Here is a 15,947-nt window from a genome sequence, read left to right as displayed (position 1 = left end):
ACCCAAATAATATCATGCTGCTTCACAATTTATGTTCACACCAGTCATCATGCAGTCACATGCATTTGCTATCGGTGATGAATTTTGTTTCAAGGATTGTGATTAATGGTGGGGGCAAATCCTATGCCAATAATGACACTGTTTTGTAGCTGGATACTATACATTGCAAGGTAGTATAATTCATGGTGCTAAACTGGTAATCAGTGTTTTGGCAGATCAAAAACCTACTCTAGGGTCACCTTTTCCCCTAGCCGAAACACAAAATGGAAAAGTTATATGAGAAAATCTTACGTGTAACCGATTGTATATAACCAAGAAGTCTATTCTTGTGAACCAAATGCATATACTTTGTTTACTTTAAAAACTTGTAAGAGCCTGAAATTGTATGGTTGACCCCATCATCACATATCTATATACATATATATATATTAATTATTTTTAAGCCATAGATTTATTTAGTACCCTTGACATTCTAATTATATAATTGATTGAAAATTATACTATACAATCGAAATTGACTTAGAATTGGTTTGTAAGTGCAACAGTTTGCTTACCACTTTCTCCTAAGTGCAAGCAAACGATACAAAGAAGGGAAATGATATGATGTGGCACCATCACATTTATTACCCAATTGTTTGTTTTCCAAGTACTACCATTTAGGGTTCATGTCAAGTAGGTAGTTCATTTTAACCCTAGCTACGTACCCTCCCATAAGCTTACAAACTACAAGGACTGAGAGAGAAGTGTGACTTGTCAATCGGGTCGATGAATTGAAAAGAAAATATGTGGAGGATGAACGAAAGGACTATTTGGTAAGGTCATAATCTTTGGTTATTGCAACATGGTGATGTTTACTTAAGTTAAGATTAGATGCCGACCAAACATCAGGGTTTTGTATGCTTTATCTGTAATGATGCAACCATTGCTTCTTGTACCACCTAATCTCCCCCTCTTTCTATCTCCATTTGGATGAGAACAACATACGATCCCTTGTCGGCTCTTTGGACGGCTGGTTACTTTCATCATGTTACATGTATGTTGTTCCCATTAGTCAAGAGTCAACCTTATATTATAACAAATTAAAAACCATTAGCGAGTAATAATACGGATTAATTATTGCCGATAGCGAATCGGCATGAGTTTGTAAGTCAATTATAGAAAAATTGAAGCCAACAAATTGGTTAGATAAAATGGAGCTCTCAAGCATGACGAACAACCTGAAATCCGTGAAGATGCATGCATATGTTAAGAGCCAAAGGGAAGCTATATAGCAGCATTATCATGTTGGCTTAACACAATTTTCTTCTGAATTTTTTATATGGGATTTGTGTATTTTAGGTGCATGCCATATGTTTGGGCTTGGAAGTTGGAGGTTTAACTATTTTCTATTAATTCTTTAACTTTGCTTTCGAGTTTGGATATGAAAGTCTGCGTTTTTAATTGATTTTTTTTCTGAAATGACGTGGGGTTTTATGCTACTGCATAAACAAAGTCAGAAAGAGACGTGCATATATATTTTTATCGAGTCACAATTTGGAAGGAATGTTACATGCTAATTAATTCACTTCTAGAAGCTGTTACATCAAAATCACAACAACCTTAGCTAAATCCTCCAACAAGTTAACATATATTTGATCTGTCCCAAACGTTCTAGTTTGAGGGGAAAAATAGAGAAAGGGTTGAAGCATGCATTGGATTGGAGAAGAGATATTGGTGCAATCCCATTCATTCCTCAGCTGCTATAGAATGGTAATTTAATAATGACCAACTTTTCGGTACGATCGATTGAACAACAACAACAAAAGGTTTTGAGAAATTGCTGTGCATATGATAACTTCTTTCTAATTATGTTTTTTTCTTCTTCTTCAAGTTATTAAAGATTTCCTGGTTTGTAGAAGAAGCTAAGGGAATACATAGTAAGTATAATGATTGATACATGACTAGTACGTATGAAAAGAGGGAAGACAAGAGTACTTGATGTATTTCCAACAAAATGTTGGAATTGAAAAATGAATTAGGATTACCCATATCATAACTACAAATGATCAAGTTGGGAAAATTTTAGTAACGCTCTTGAATTTTGGACCATATTTCACTTTGCATTATGAATCTTCAATTTAGTTTTGAGACCTCCAGACAATCAATTATGTCACAATTGTCCGCCATTTTCCATCATTGAATGGGGGCGTATGATCATGTAAATGTGAAAATGTCCCACATTGAAAAGTTAAGAAAGCTAACAAGGACTTCTAAAATTTTGGGGTGAAACCTCAACTTCCTTTATTTTAGAGTTTAAAATATAACACGACCTATAATTTAGAGGGCATTGTGGCTGGTAAGGGCCTAAATATTTTTCATCATCGACATATAAATGGTTGTAGCAATCCTAGAATAGTTAGCTGTCGTAAACTCTAATTCAACGAAAGATTAACCTCTTTGAATCCGATGACTTGAGTGGAGGTCAACTTCTTTAATTTTCATTCACATAAAGGATGTCCAAGGAATGGCCAACAACAAGCAACGTTACCACATCATCACCTTAACCCCATGTTTTTCACATTCCAAACTTTGAAATTTTAATTTCTGGTTCCTCATGTTACGTGGGAAGCAATCATGCCAAAAAAAAAATGAGAAAAGTGGGGCATGTTCCTTAGAAAAATTCTTCACTAGTACCATATAATGTCACATCCCAAACGGCATTGTTTCCTTCTCGTATTGAATCATAAATACGTGGCAGTCCGATACATTTTTTCACAAAACAAGGTCAAGAAATAAGAAAAAAGAAAAGAAAAAGAAAGAAAAAGGGTTAATGTACCAATAATTGTTGCAGCCCCCCATGTGAAAGATTTGAACTAAGATTATTGAGTCGTTGTTATGTAGAAACTGAGGAAATTTTAGCGACCTAAAAATTTAAACTTGAAAGGGGCCGGTTTGAAAAGTTAATGGCGTTGGCTTAAATTAGTGGGTGTTGTTGGCCAAAAAGCCCCACAATCTAGTTTTGTCTGCTTCAGTTTGACCAAACAAGAGTGTTATTGATACTAAAAAAGTATTTAATCTTTTTTAACTCCAAGGAACAGAGAATGTTACATGCCTTAAAAAAGACTCAAAAAATAAATAAATTAGGGCATGCAGCACGTGTGGTCTCTCAGTGAGATATCGCGCAGCAAACGAGGCACGAGGGAGGGAGGGTGGATGGAATCATGGAAGGAAAGGAATTAAGGGACCCCAAATAGAGAGAGAGAGAGAGAGAGAGAGAGAGAGAGAGAGAGAGAGAGAGAGAGATATGAAGGAGAAGAAGAGAGGTAGACGCCAAATGCGTCAAGCAACATCCTTAGTTTCCTCTCACTAATCCCATTTATAGTTCGTTACGCTAAATTCTCACAAATCCCTATGTTTTAATTAACTTAGGAATGAGAATGATGGAATTTTACGCTACCTTGAGCTGCCATCTTGTTTTTTTAATTTATCAAATCCCTTTTTTATATTCATAATCCTAAATTATAATTGCATGCATGGGATTTTTATCGTTGCGGTCACATGCACGCAGCTAACCCTCTCCACTTTAATCCTTTTCTTTTTTCTCTTTTTTCTTTTTTTTGGGTCTCTTTTAATTTGATTATAAGGGTTGTTAAAGCCTCTCGTCAAGGGTTATAATGGAAAACTTGAATTTCAATTTTTTTGTTTGGTTATTTTGGCAAGTTTCTTAGTTGGAAATGTACTTAGAGCTCAAGAGAGTAAAAACGTGAACAATCAGATAACACTTGTGAGGAGGGTGGCATGTCATCTTGGTCTTATTGACATAACGTTGATGCTTTCCCTTGTGGTGGTTCTGTTTGGGTTAGCAACCCTCCACATATGTAAGCTGTAAAAGCAATGTAAAAAAGTAGTAAAACTTTTAACCCTCAAATAGAAGGCCAAATTAACGAAATGTGATGGAACGACTTATCAATTAGCACAATTGAGAGAGTTGGGTGATCAAATTGATTCCAACTAAAAATCGACGACTCAATTGAAATTCAAGTATAAATTCTAGGATCATTGAAGTTAAAAGCCTCAAGATAAAAATATGTAAAAGTAAAGAAACCCTTGTGTGCCAACGATGAGAAATGGATAGATATTTTGTTCCACCCACTCCACACATGCTCCTCAACCTTATCTGATCTACAATGAAACCAGATAGAAACAGTATAGAAAACTCTTGAAGTGTAAGGGTGAAAAGCTTTGTAGCTAATTCTAATTTCTGAGCACCACGCGGGGTTCTCCGATTGGCTGATCTAAGAATCAAAAGGTCGCTTATAGATATGGCTAGGGTGAGGCCAGGAGACAGTAATATAATTACTATACTTAAGAAATAAGAATAGCCATAAAATGGATGTGTTGGGGAACATTATGACTGCATAGTTTCCCATCTTTTTCTTTTTTTCTTTTTTGTTGGGTTTTTGAAGTTCACTTACCATGCACGTAAAGGCGAAATTGTACTTGTCCCGGGACTAGGAAGCATAAAGCAACCCCAGTACGCCTTGCTTGCACGGCGAAGCAGTGTATGAAACGGATGGATGGATGGATATGGAAGAATGAAAATTCCAGTTATACCCCTGGTCCCTCAACTGCAGAGATCAAATATCCATTCGAGGGATGTTTCTGTCATTTCAATCTCATCCATTTTCTGTCACACAAAGTTCCTAAAATGGAGACTCAGCCTAGTCGTGATGAATTGTCACACGAAGTGGCAGGAGGAGGAAGCAACGTAAAAAGACTTCCACCTCACCTCTCTCTCAGAGGGACAGAAGAAGCGTGAGTGAGGTGGCGTGTGAATTCATATAATTATTTATTTTCTAGCTCCACTTGTGGGGGAAGAAGAATAAAAGGCAAAAGACTATGCAAATCTACGTCCTCTACTCATCACATGGTCTAAAAGTCCCAGTCAAAGCCTGTCAGCCTTGACTTTTGTGGAAAATATATGGTATATCCACTGACGTGTGATCAACTGTAGCATCTGCATCTACGGCTCAGATTACACGTGCATGGCAAATCCAATAGCCATTATTAGGATAGGTTTCTGTCGACATGCAAATTCAAGACGCATAAAAACGCTGAGTTAGTCGACATGGGTTAAGTCAATTGATCAGGATAGTGAATTCGGCCAATCCATCTTATAGAAGTGTTTTAGTCTTTCTAACTAGCAAGAGAGAGACTTTTTCCATTAGGAGTAAAGTAATCATAAGCTTGGGATATTCAAGACCCACGATAAAGGACTTGATCACCACAATGTGACTCTGGTTCAAAACTAATATATCTTATTAGTCTCCTCAATCATAGTCGTCGCTCCTAGCTATAAAGATTTTATTTTACTTTTTTTGTTAGGAAGTTTTTCAAGGCCACCACCACGTACACATGTTAAACAAGCAAGCAAGCAAGCAAGTAAAAATAAAAATATGGGTTGGCTTGATCCATACTCAACCATGGCACAACAAGTCACGTGCGCATGCGTTGCAATTCATTTGATTTTCTACACCATTTACGATTACGAGGGTCCCTAAAGAACTGGCAAATGCGTTAAGCAACATCCTCTGCTCTGTCTCCTTCAAATTCCTCTGTTTATATAAATAAATAAAATAAGATGTCTTTCTTTTTATTTTCCAATGTACAGAACGATGAATAAGATTGACATTTCTCTACGTCAAACCCTTGTCCAAAATATCGCCAAGTAAACAAGTTCATGTAGATATTCTCTCATCATCATCATAGCATGTATAGTTCATTGTAGATTTCTTTCTAGTTTGTCTCTAGCTATGTATACATATATTCTTTTCTTAGTCCAGCCAATTTAGAATTTGTTGTCTCTTTTGTACACCAACATCCACAACCCACTTTCCCTCTACGTGTACAAAACTTTGCCACAACACGTTTTTGGTGGTACCTAAGTGGCGCACAATTGGCAAAACATATGGCGCGCAGTACAATATATATACTTGAAGGGGAGGAGAAATTAGAAAAGGAGGATCACACACAAATGGATAACATGGAAATCCTCCAATTTTATTTTGCACCTAAAAGTTAATGCTTCTATCTCTACAGTGGGTTTGTTTAAACCACATATATTCTTCCATAAGAGTGTGGTGTATTACGAGCCACCAAGTGTACTTATTGGTTTCTCTCATATATTCTTGAAGTTGGTCTAAATGATAAGGAGGAGGCCGGGTTTCACACACACACATACCAAGATGTCATGGGAGTTCGAATTTTAGACAATTAACTTGTAAATTAAGGTCGTTTTTCATTGGACTAGACCTGTTAACTAACCATGACCTTTTTGTACGTGGTCCATACAAAAGAAAAAACATTGGCATAAAACAATGCATTCATTTTAATGAATGAATGAATTATGAATCAGTATTTGTCTACAGTACTTGAACCTTGCCGGTGGGGAATCAGAAAGTTGTTAAATATCATTGTCGAATTAATTAAGCTCCCTACCATTTCATCTCTAATTGAAAATACAAATATAAAAGCTAGATGCTTATAGTTTTGAAAAATCCAAATTTATTTTTAAATATTTGAGTTTTTGAGTATTAATAATCATCACAACCTGTTTTTGAGTGAAGAAGTGGAAAGTGGGAGACGTATCACGGGAGCCGAGGTGGCGAGATACCCCAAGGGACTGGGCGGCCTCCACGCCGTGCCTTGACAAAGATTCAACGTCACAGCCCAATACAAACGGCTGTTACATAACGTGCCGTTAAACGCGTTGACTTGTAGACTTTTATTTTGAGAGTTTTTCTTTTTTTAGTGTACTACTGTAGGGATCGAATTGCGACACTTATGCGGTTTGAGCTTCAAATTTTGTCTTCCGTGGCAAGTGAACTATGTGCCACCACTTTGCCACCGATACCCAAAAGCGCTGCCACGTGTCGATTGGAGAAAAGAGGCGTGCATCGGCTAGAGGGAACTACTCACCTGTCTCATAACCCCCAACCATAGTGGGTCCCGCCGTAACAGCTCCCCTTCCCTTTAACAGATTCTGTCCAAATTTAACAGAAAGGTATGCTCTTCTCCTTGGCCTTTCTTGGACCCTACCTTATGAAACTCTAGCTTCACCGTTCGTCTTGCTACATATCATATTGGCTTATGTGGCATGCATGCACACTCAACACCATCATCATCTTACCTTCAATTTAATATAATATCGTATACATACAACTGGAAAATGAATCAAACTAGGATCCCATGAAGATCGCGAAACTACCTGAATGTAAGACTCTTTATTACTAATATCGATATTGTCCTAAACGTAACTACATGCATTAGTCCGACAAGTGGGGAGGTTTTATGCAAAAAGCTTAAATGTTGGAAGCATTGGGACATTACATGAGTGAAGAAGGTATACTTACTCTTAATATAATATGATTTGGATTACCATGACCAAGATATTTATAGCTAGGTGATGGATGATCGGCTTATTCAGTAAAATCTAGGATCACTGTGGCGCCACGTGGAGTTACACTTGAAATGCACTCCAAGATAAAGTAACATGAACACGTGAACGTGAATTAGGAGTGAAAACTAAATCACCGGATTGAGTGCTAATTTGTTGTGTGATTAAATTAATTTACACGGCAGCTAAGTGTGCTTTGCGTTGGTTTACTTACTTCATCATACTGCGAGACAAAGCTATCACGTGACCCTTTGCTTTTGCCTTTTGCATGTCTTGTTGTAAATTTTATTTTACTGCTACAAATCTTTTTATTTACTTGCTTCTCAAATCACCTCAATACATACCCACAACGGGTTTAATTAACTAATAATAATTTTAAATAATAATAATAATAATAATTTTTTTAAAATTTTAAAAAAGTGGGTTAGCCTTTTGTATATATTTTCTGACACGAAATTTAAAAAAAAGAAGAAGAAATATTCATATTCATTCGCTCTTTATCCCTATAGTGGAAAAGGTATCAGAAAGCATGGAGGAGCAAGGAGGCCAGCTCTCCACCTTTGCTTCCAAATCCAAATTACTTCGTGTTATCTTAGCTAAAGCGAGAGGAATTTCTCACAGCGAGCCCACCACGTGTCGCTTGCCCAAAAACCCTAATCCAAATCCAAATCCAGAGTGTAGGAATGAAAATATCTCAAATTATGCCACATGAGGTGTCAGCGTCAAACAACTTGCATGCAACCAAATATTTTGCAACTATATATAAATATTAATATTACCCTGACGTGTCCTGTGGTAATATATTTTAAGATCCTAAGTACTCCCAGCCGATCATGACACATCACTAAATCAGGCAGCGTAAAGGATTAAGACAAGTGAGCAATTTGTAAAAGGATAATGTCGCAATACGATCCTAGTATTCAAATTGAACAACAATGACACAATTACATGCATACGGCCATATTCTTATCGCATATACCAATGTTTCTAAAATTTAACACTATTAAATTAAACATGTATGCGTACCTCTTGGATATACATCAATCCTTCAAATTCCAATACCAACATTTTCATTCGGTTTGATTGGTGCCCTGTTTAATTAGTATTGTAGACATTTTGACTGGTAAGAGAGCAACTCGACTCGTTATAAGCTCGTATAAGTTGCGTTAGTTTTTTGGCGTGATAACTTTTTATATTCTCAAATTTAATTTGTCTTACTTCTCAATTAAAGGGTACCTTGTGACTTTGTTTAGTTAAACAATGACTAAAACCTCTCCTAACAAAAGGGTTAGCAAATTGTAAAGGTAAAGCTGAAATGCCTTGTAAAATCCGACTCACTGTTTCTCTAAATAAATAAGTCTAGAAAACTCTGTTAGTCAAGCCGCTTCTTCATTTAAAATGATTGATTAGCAATCTAACACTTGCCAATTATGTATGAGAGAGAGAGGGGGAGAGAGGTGGCAAAGTAAGATACGAGATGGAAAATAATTGGAGAAATCATCGAACAAGGTCCTGAGCTATCCCATCGAAGAGACAAAAAACAAGAACAAAATCCGCAGCTAAATCTTGTTTAAGGACTCACAGAAAAGGACTCCACGAGAAAAATTGGAAACACAAGTGGCTCGTGTCTTTGACTCCTTCAAGTTGAAGACATTGAATTTTTATGGAGTTAAATAATTTAGCGTACCACAACTCCCCTTCTTGTAAGTTAAGGAACCAACTAATCCCATTCCCAACATAAATTTGGAGGTCATGCTTATCATCTACAGGGCTACAAGCCTACAACTTGGTCAACCACTAAAACACATTACTGCCTGCCCGCCCACATAACTATTAACTAAACTCCAATAATTAACGTCAAATCATTTTGCTAATAATCCTATCTATCAAGCCGGCCAACTACAAACTCATTAATTTCCCTGGAATTAATATTTTATACAAATCAACAGATATTAAAAAACACCATGCTGGCCTAAATAGAATTGTATAATTATCTCGGATTGGATGTCTTGGAATTTTGAATTCAAATAATATAGTGGGAGAATAGTCGCTAATTGTTTGTTTGTTTTGGATGTTTTCTGTTGTTTAAGTCGTCTATTCCTCTCTCCTACTGATTTTTATAATACATGAGCCTCAACCCAATCTCCTCCAAGGAAAAATATTGTTATTTACTCCCGTAGTTCTAGATTTTTTGTTATTACGTTTTAACAACACTGCCCGATTGATCCACTTTTATAATTTATTGGTCACAACCTTGAGTTGAAACTTAGGACAAATTATTCGGTAACAACTTCTGAGGCTGCTCTCACCAATTTGAAGTACTTACGTAATCGTAACACCAATGAAATTGAATCCTTACAATCAAGTGAGTGCTCCAAATTAATGCCAACTTTCATTATAACTAAGGAGAGGTAACTGCACTTTAAGGTGTAATATTAATCACAAATTATAAAACCCTAAACACTCTCAGCCAAATTGGGTTACTTTCTTAAGTTATTAAACTCCTAAGGGATTGCCGGAATGAGAATCAATTTATATATATTTGAGAAAATAAGAGGGGATAATTATGGATCCGAATTCACGCAATAATTGGGGAAAGTGAAAGAGCAGAGAGAGAGAGAGAGAGGATAATAAGTAAAAGTCACTCGGTTTCTTTAATCATTCCATTTCATGTAGTTTTTTTATTTCTACTTTTGATCGACATATGTAGCTCTATAGTTGGATATAGATGGGAACTTACAATGTGGGGCATGGAGTGTAAGACTAAAGATGGATAAATTGAACTCAATTGGTCTTTGAGTCTTGACCAATATTCCAAGTTAACCTAACCACACGCATATATTTTTGGTCTTTTTGGAACCAAATCGGCTTCGTTGATCGCGGGTGCCATTTTGACATGATGGATGATGGATGATGGATGATGGCTTAGGAAGGAAGAGCAGGAGCAGAGGAGGTTGGCAACAACAACACGGCCCATTCTTTGTCCCTACGATGTACGGACCCCACTCCCCTCCCCCTCCCCCTCCCCCTCACTATGCTTTATAGATAGGGCCCCACGTCCCACCTAGCTAGGGCAGGAAGGGAGAGACACGTGGGCCCCGTAGCATGACATGAGTGGTCGACATCACTTCTTGAGATCCACGTCATTTCCCAACTTAATCCACCTTTAAAAATTTTAATTAGTTGCATGATAACCCCTCTTTGCTTAAACTGCCATTCTTCTTCCTGTGAATCTGTCATTAGAAGTTTATTAATTAAGATTAGACGGACACCCGCTCTCGTTTAGAAATCTAGAAAGAAAGGTTTATTGGTGCCATCACAAACACACAATGAGAGAAACTCTTATGCAACGTGAGTCTTACAACGGAAATAGCAAAACAACGATATTTCCATTACAAATAAATTTTTTTTACACCATCACGCCACATACGAAGTCTTACAACTACAACTACAGATCCTATTTATTTTGTATTAATTGCTACAAACTATTGCCTGTTTGAAGAGTCAACTTCAGGAAAATGTCACGCCTGCCAAGACTTTCTCGCATTTTCATTTTCATTTCTTAAAAAAAATTAAAATTAAAAAGTCGGTCCTTTTTGATAGAGTAAAAATCAGCCTAGTTAATTATAAAATAAAAAAAGATTTGATAAAATTCAATTAGGGCATGATTCATGTTCTCCCATTATTTTAATAACTTAATTGATACGAATTAAAACTGGGGCAAAGCTGAGAAAACTACTTATCAACGTCACTAATCGAGATTAAGAGAAATAATTAATACTTAATTATAGTGCGATGAAACAGCAATGGGGGACCTTGCCGAGGTTCTTACGTTTTATTTTTTTCTGTTTTGATCTAGACGTTTCTACGTTCCTTGTGCTGACCACAAATCTCCGTTTCTTCTCAAGATTCTTTCCATAGTGGTTTTTTCTAAAGAGTTATGATTAAGTTCAGGGGGTTTTAATCAGTTTTTAAGGAGAGGGCGTCTAATGATTTGGTCAAAACCTAAATGTCCAAAAGAGAGTGCCAAATTTTTGACTTTGGAAACGAGAACTCCACCACACCACACTCTTAGCAGCCCGCCTGCCTGCCTGCTGATAATTAACAAGTTGCCAAAGCTGGCTTTATTTATCTAATTAAGTTACGTGTTATGTGATTATTGCTTTTTCTACTACTATAAATCACTAAACAAAGTAAGGGATTTGTCGTGTAAGTGGTTTAAAGTATTATTTTGGACATGATATCCTCTCGTCAACTCTCCTTGAAATATTGCATGTATTAAACAAAATTAATGATAATAAGCCACTGAGTAAAATTACGACTCCAATTTTAAACCCCAAATAAATAAATAAAATAAGGTAAGACAAAGTAACATTGTTGTGAAAACTAGGGTAAAAGTGAAAGCGTGAAAAGAGCAATTGAGTTGGGTTAATTTTGCTTGTCATTATGGCTATGGCTACTGTTCACGGAGGAACAGGGATCGTGTCTCTGATTGTTGCCGTAAGGGTTTAGCTTTTTCACAGTTTTACGGCGCCGTTACTGTTACGTAGCTTGCGATCAAAGATTTCCTTCTATTCACACCTTTACTGGTCTGGCTACAATTTTACAGGCTGACCCAAAATAGTTTAAAAAAATCATCTTGAAAATAAAAAGAAATAATGGATCCAATTTGTAGATCAATTACCTGTAATTTCTCATCTACAATTATATTTACTAGTCATTTATCTTCATGGTATACAAAGGACATTACGAAAATAAATTATGGCCTAATTATGTATTATTATTATTTTTTTGGGGGGTGAAACTTTTATAAGTAGGTTAATTTGACAGTCTACAAAGATCCAAGAGATTTGTGATCACTCACCGTTGGATGTAAATTCAACGGTTCACTCACTCTTGCACTCATTTTAAGAAACTTTTTTGAACTGTTAGATTAACATCCAACGGTAGGTGACCACAATCTCTTGAACCCCTGTAGTCCAAGAGATAGAGGTTGGTTAATTTGAATATCTGATCTTAACGATTAAGTTGGGATACTTTACTAAATAATGAAGATTTCATGCTTTGTTAAAGCATTCGATTCCATTTCAGATTTCGTAATATTTATTCCTTATATGCATGATATAAATGTGTATACAATTGAGTTTTATACTCATAAAAAAAATTAAAAAGAAAAGTAAAGTTAATAAGACGTTAAAGAAACAATTGGTTTCAACTTGAAGAGTGGTAAAACTCACATACGACAATCCTTGGGTCTTGTTCAAATGGATAATTCCAACGCCCAAAATTCACCGTAATAAGCTGGTAAAATTTAGCACCATGTCAGCAAGTCTGCCTTGGCAAAAAAATTTAAAATATGATATAATCCCAACAAGAATGAGGAAAAAAAGAAAAAAAACACACACGTCAACAGAAAAAAGAAAAACAAAGACAAAGAGATAAATCCTGCAAAAAAAGAAAAAGGGCAAAAGACAAGTAAAACAAAGAAGAGTAACTGAACCTGTGTAAGTGCTGATTCATACGTTTGACCTCCATTTGGCTGGGTCTTCTACGAGTGCGCAGATTTTGCTACCTGAAGTTTGTTAAAAAGACAGCGATTTCCCCGTCCTCACACCGAACGCGTATTACCCACGCTCCATCAGACGAAGTGCGCCAGTGGATTGACACGCGAGTTCATGTGTTTTTACCGTGTGTGAAATTTGTAAATAACAGGGGAGTAACCCCCAAGTTTAGGTTTTTTACCGGTAACAAAAGTAACTGCCTTGGACACGAATTAGAGATAAAATTATTGAGATATATTTTTAGGGGAAGAAAGAAGAGAAAAAGAGTGAAAAAAAAGACAGCCACCTGACCTGTACCAACAACAGCAAACATTTAAAAAGGAATCAGAGCAGATACAGGGGAAAAAGGCTCTCGCTCTCTCCCTCTCTCTCTTCATCTTCATCTTCATCTTCATCTTCTCTTCATAAATAAATTTTTATTTCTGAAAAAAGAAAAAAGAAAAAAGAAAAAGAGTGTGTGTGTGTGTGGGGGTGGGTTTGGGTTTGGGTTCAAACTTCAAAAGCGTGCAGACAAGGGAGAAGGATTTTTATTTCTTTCTCTCTCCCTCTCTTTAAATTTATTTATTTTCTTTAAGTACAGGGGAGAGTGAAAAGCCAAAACAAACCGACGAGAGACAGACGAACGGATCTGGGTCAACTCCGTTTGACCGTAAATACGAACAACTCCAGGGGCCGAAGTTGTGAATAGGGACGTTATGTTTATTAAATGTGTGTTTTAGTAGTCGCTTCAAATATATTTATATTTATTTGTTAAGAAAGGAAAGAGGAGAGAGAGAGAGAGAGAGAGAGAGAGAGCGCATTCGGCTGTGTGTCGTTGCTGCTTTTGGTTTTGTTCTTGGCTTTTCGTATATAAGGCCCTCACTTGGCTTTCTCCATTTTGTAATCTCTCTCTAAGCCATAAACATGAGAACAAGGGGTGGGGTTTGCTATCCTAGAGTCGGAGGAGCAGGAGATGTGTGCTTTCAGAAGAAGAGGAAGAAGGACTTCGCCGGAGAACGCTGTGTCTGTCGGAAACGGAATAAAATCTCGCCGGAGACAACTACCGGCAGAGAACGCGCCTCCTCCTCTTCCTCTTCGTCGACGGCGTCGGTCGATTTGTTCGACTCTTTACCCGACGACCTCCTCATTCTAATTCTCTCCAAACTCAGCTCCACCGCCAATTCCCCTTCCGATTTCATCAGCGCCTCGATAACGTATGTTTTCAATCCTTGAATTTTCCTAATTTCCTTTTTGTTTTGTATTTGGAGGAATTATTTTTCAGTTGGGAGGTTAGAGATACGTGGTGTGTGGTGTGGAGTGTGTCTTTTAATTTCTTTTTTTCTTTTTTTCTTTTTCAAAAAATCTAACGGAAGTAACTGATAATTGGATTGGATGGTGTGAATTGTTGTCAACAGATGCAAGAGATTAAACGGTTTAGCTCTCCATTCTCTGGTGGTCTCCAAAGCTTCACCGAAGACGTTCGTCCTCAAAGCCAAGAATTGGTCCGAGTCGGCTCACCGATTCTTAAAGCTCTGCGCCGATGCCGGCAACGTCGAGGCCTGCTACACTCTCGGCATGGTCAGTTCACTCTCAGAAACACCCCACCAAAAAAATTCTCATTAATTTTAATTAAATCCAGTTTTATGAACATTCCTTCACATTATTATTTGTTATTAATTTATTAATATTCCTCATCTCTGCAGATTCGCTTCTATTGTTTGCAAAACCGAGGGAGCGGAGCCTCGCTCATGGCCAAGGCGGCGATTGGCTCTCACGCGCCGGCACTCTACTCGCTCGCTGTTATTCAGTTCAACGGCAGCGGCGGCTCCAAAAACGACAAGGACCTCCGGGCTGGGGTAGCGTTGTGCGCGCGTGCAGCGTTTCTTGGACACATCGACGCGCTGCGCGAGCTCGGCCACTGCCTGCAGGACGGTTACGGAGTCCGTCAGAACATAACGGAAGGGAGACGGTTTCTGGTCCAGGCCAACGCGCGTGAGCTGGCAGCGGTTTTGTCGTCCGCGGCAGCCTCGGGAGTGCCCATGCGGCAGCTGCTGACGTGGACCCCACTCCCGCACCCACATCCTCACCCTCATCCTCAGCTGGGGCACCTGACCGGGTCGGGCTGCCCGCTGCTTAGCGACTTCGGGTGCAACGTGCCCGCTCCGGAGGTGCACCCGGCGAACCGGTTTTTGGGAGAGTGGTTTGCTGCTCGGGACGGTTCGCCTGGACCGGGTTTGAGGCTTTGCTCGCACGTGGGGTGTGGGAGGCCGGAGACTAGGAGGCACGAGTTTCGTCGGTGTTCGGTGTGTGGGGCCGTGAACTACTGCTCACGTGCCTGTCAGGCGCTGGATTGGAAGCTGCGCCACAAGGCTGAGTGCGCCGCCGTGGAGAGGTGGGTGGATGAGGAGGGTGATGGTGCTGACGACGGACCTGTCAATGGGGGTGATGACGAAATGGCTGAGAGTTAAAAAAAAAAAAAAAATCGACGACCGTAACGATAACGGTAACGGTAACGGCAGGAAAATGTGAATTAAGACCAAGCGGAAAAAAGGAAAAAGGGAACGAGGCCGTTTTTGTGGAAATATATATGTCAAGTTAATTATGGCCGTTGGAAATTTTGTTCACCCTTTGTTGTACAGAGGGGGATCTTTGAGGGGAAGCAAGGGGCTTTTTTCTTTTTCCTGTGATTTTTTTTCCTTTTTCTCTGTTTTTTTTGGGGTACTATAGAGCAACTCTAGCCTTAATTTCGGTTAAACAAATATCCAAAATTCATGAAAATTCAAATGTTCTTTCTTCTCTTGTTCTTTTGGGGTTACATTTGTTTTTACAAAAATTGCTCAACTGTAATTTTGGTAGTTGTGAGTTTGGTCGCTGGGTCTTGGGAATGGGAAATTTCCAAGGTTTAAAAAGTTTTCCAAAAATATTTGATTTGGATGCATGACACACCGAAGCTACCATAGCTAAACTTTCCC

The 15,947-nt window shown here is 38.1% G+C and overlaps 1 protein-coding gene and 1 long non-coding RNA gene across 2 annotated transcripts; one reads left to right on the top strand and one right to left on the bottom strand.

Annotated features, from left to right (window-relative positions):
* Positions 1-12,527: 12,527 nt before the first annotated feature.
* On the bottom strand, positions 12,528-13,077 carry LOC148919880 (uncharacterized). The gene is made up of 2 exons (XR_016123920.1): positions 12,936-13,077; positions 12,528-12,736 (listed from the first exon to the last, which is right to left on the bottom strand). It is a non-coding gene; the product is annotated as an uncharacterized LOC148919880 (long non-coding RNA).
* Positions 13,078-13,725: 648 nt separating this feature from the next.
* On the top strand, positions 13,726-15,753 carry LOC103322069 (HCP-like superfamily protein with MYND-type zinc finger). Its single transcript, XM_008223937.3, has 3 exons — positions 13,726-14,189; positions 14,391-14,553; positions 14,679-15,753. The coding sequence occupies exons 1-3, from the start codon at positions 13,900-13,902 to the stop codon at positions 15,441-15,443; spliced, it is 1,218 nt and encodes a 405-aa protein (XP_008222159.2). The 5' UTR covers positions 13,726-13,899; the 3' UTR covers positions 15,444-15,753.
* The last annotated feature ends 194 nt before the right edge of the window (positions 15,754-15,947 follow it).

This window comes from Prunus mume, linkage group LG2, assembly GCF_029339155.1.
Source record: "Prunus mume cultivar Tortuosa linkage group LG2, ASM2933915v1, whole genome shotgun sequence".
NCBI classification, from domain to species: Eukaryota; Viridiplantae; Streptophyta; class Magnoliopsida; order Rosales; family Rosaceae; genus Prunus; species Prunus mume.
Note: the sequence above shows the minus strand (reverse complement) of the source record. Positions and strands in the feature narration are given on the sequence as shown.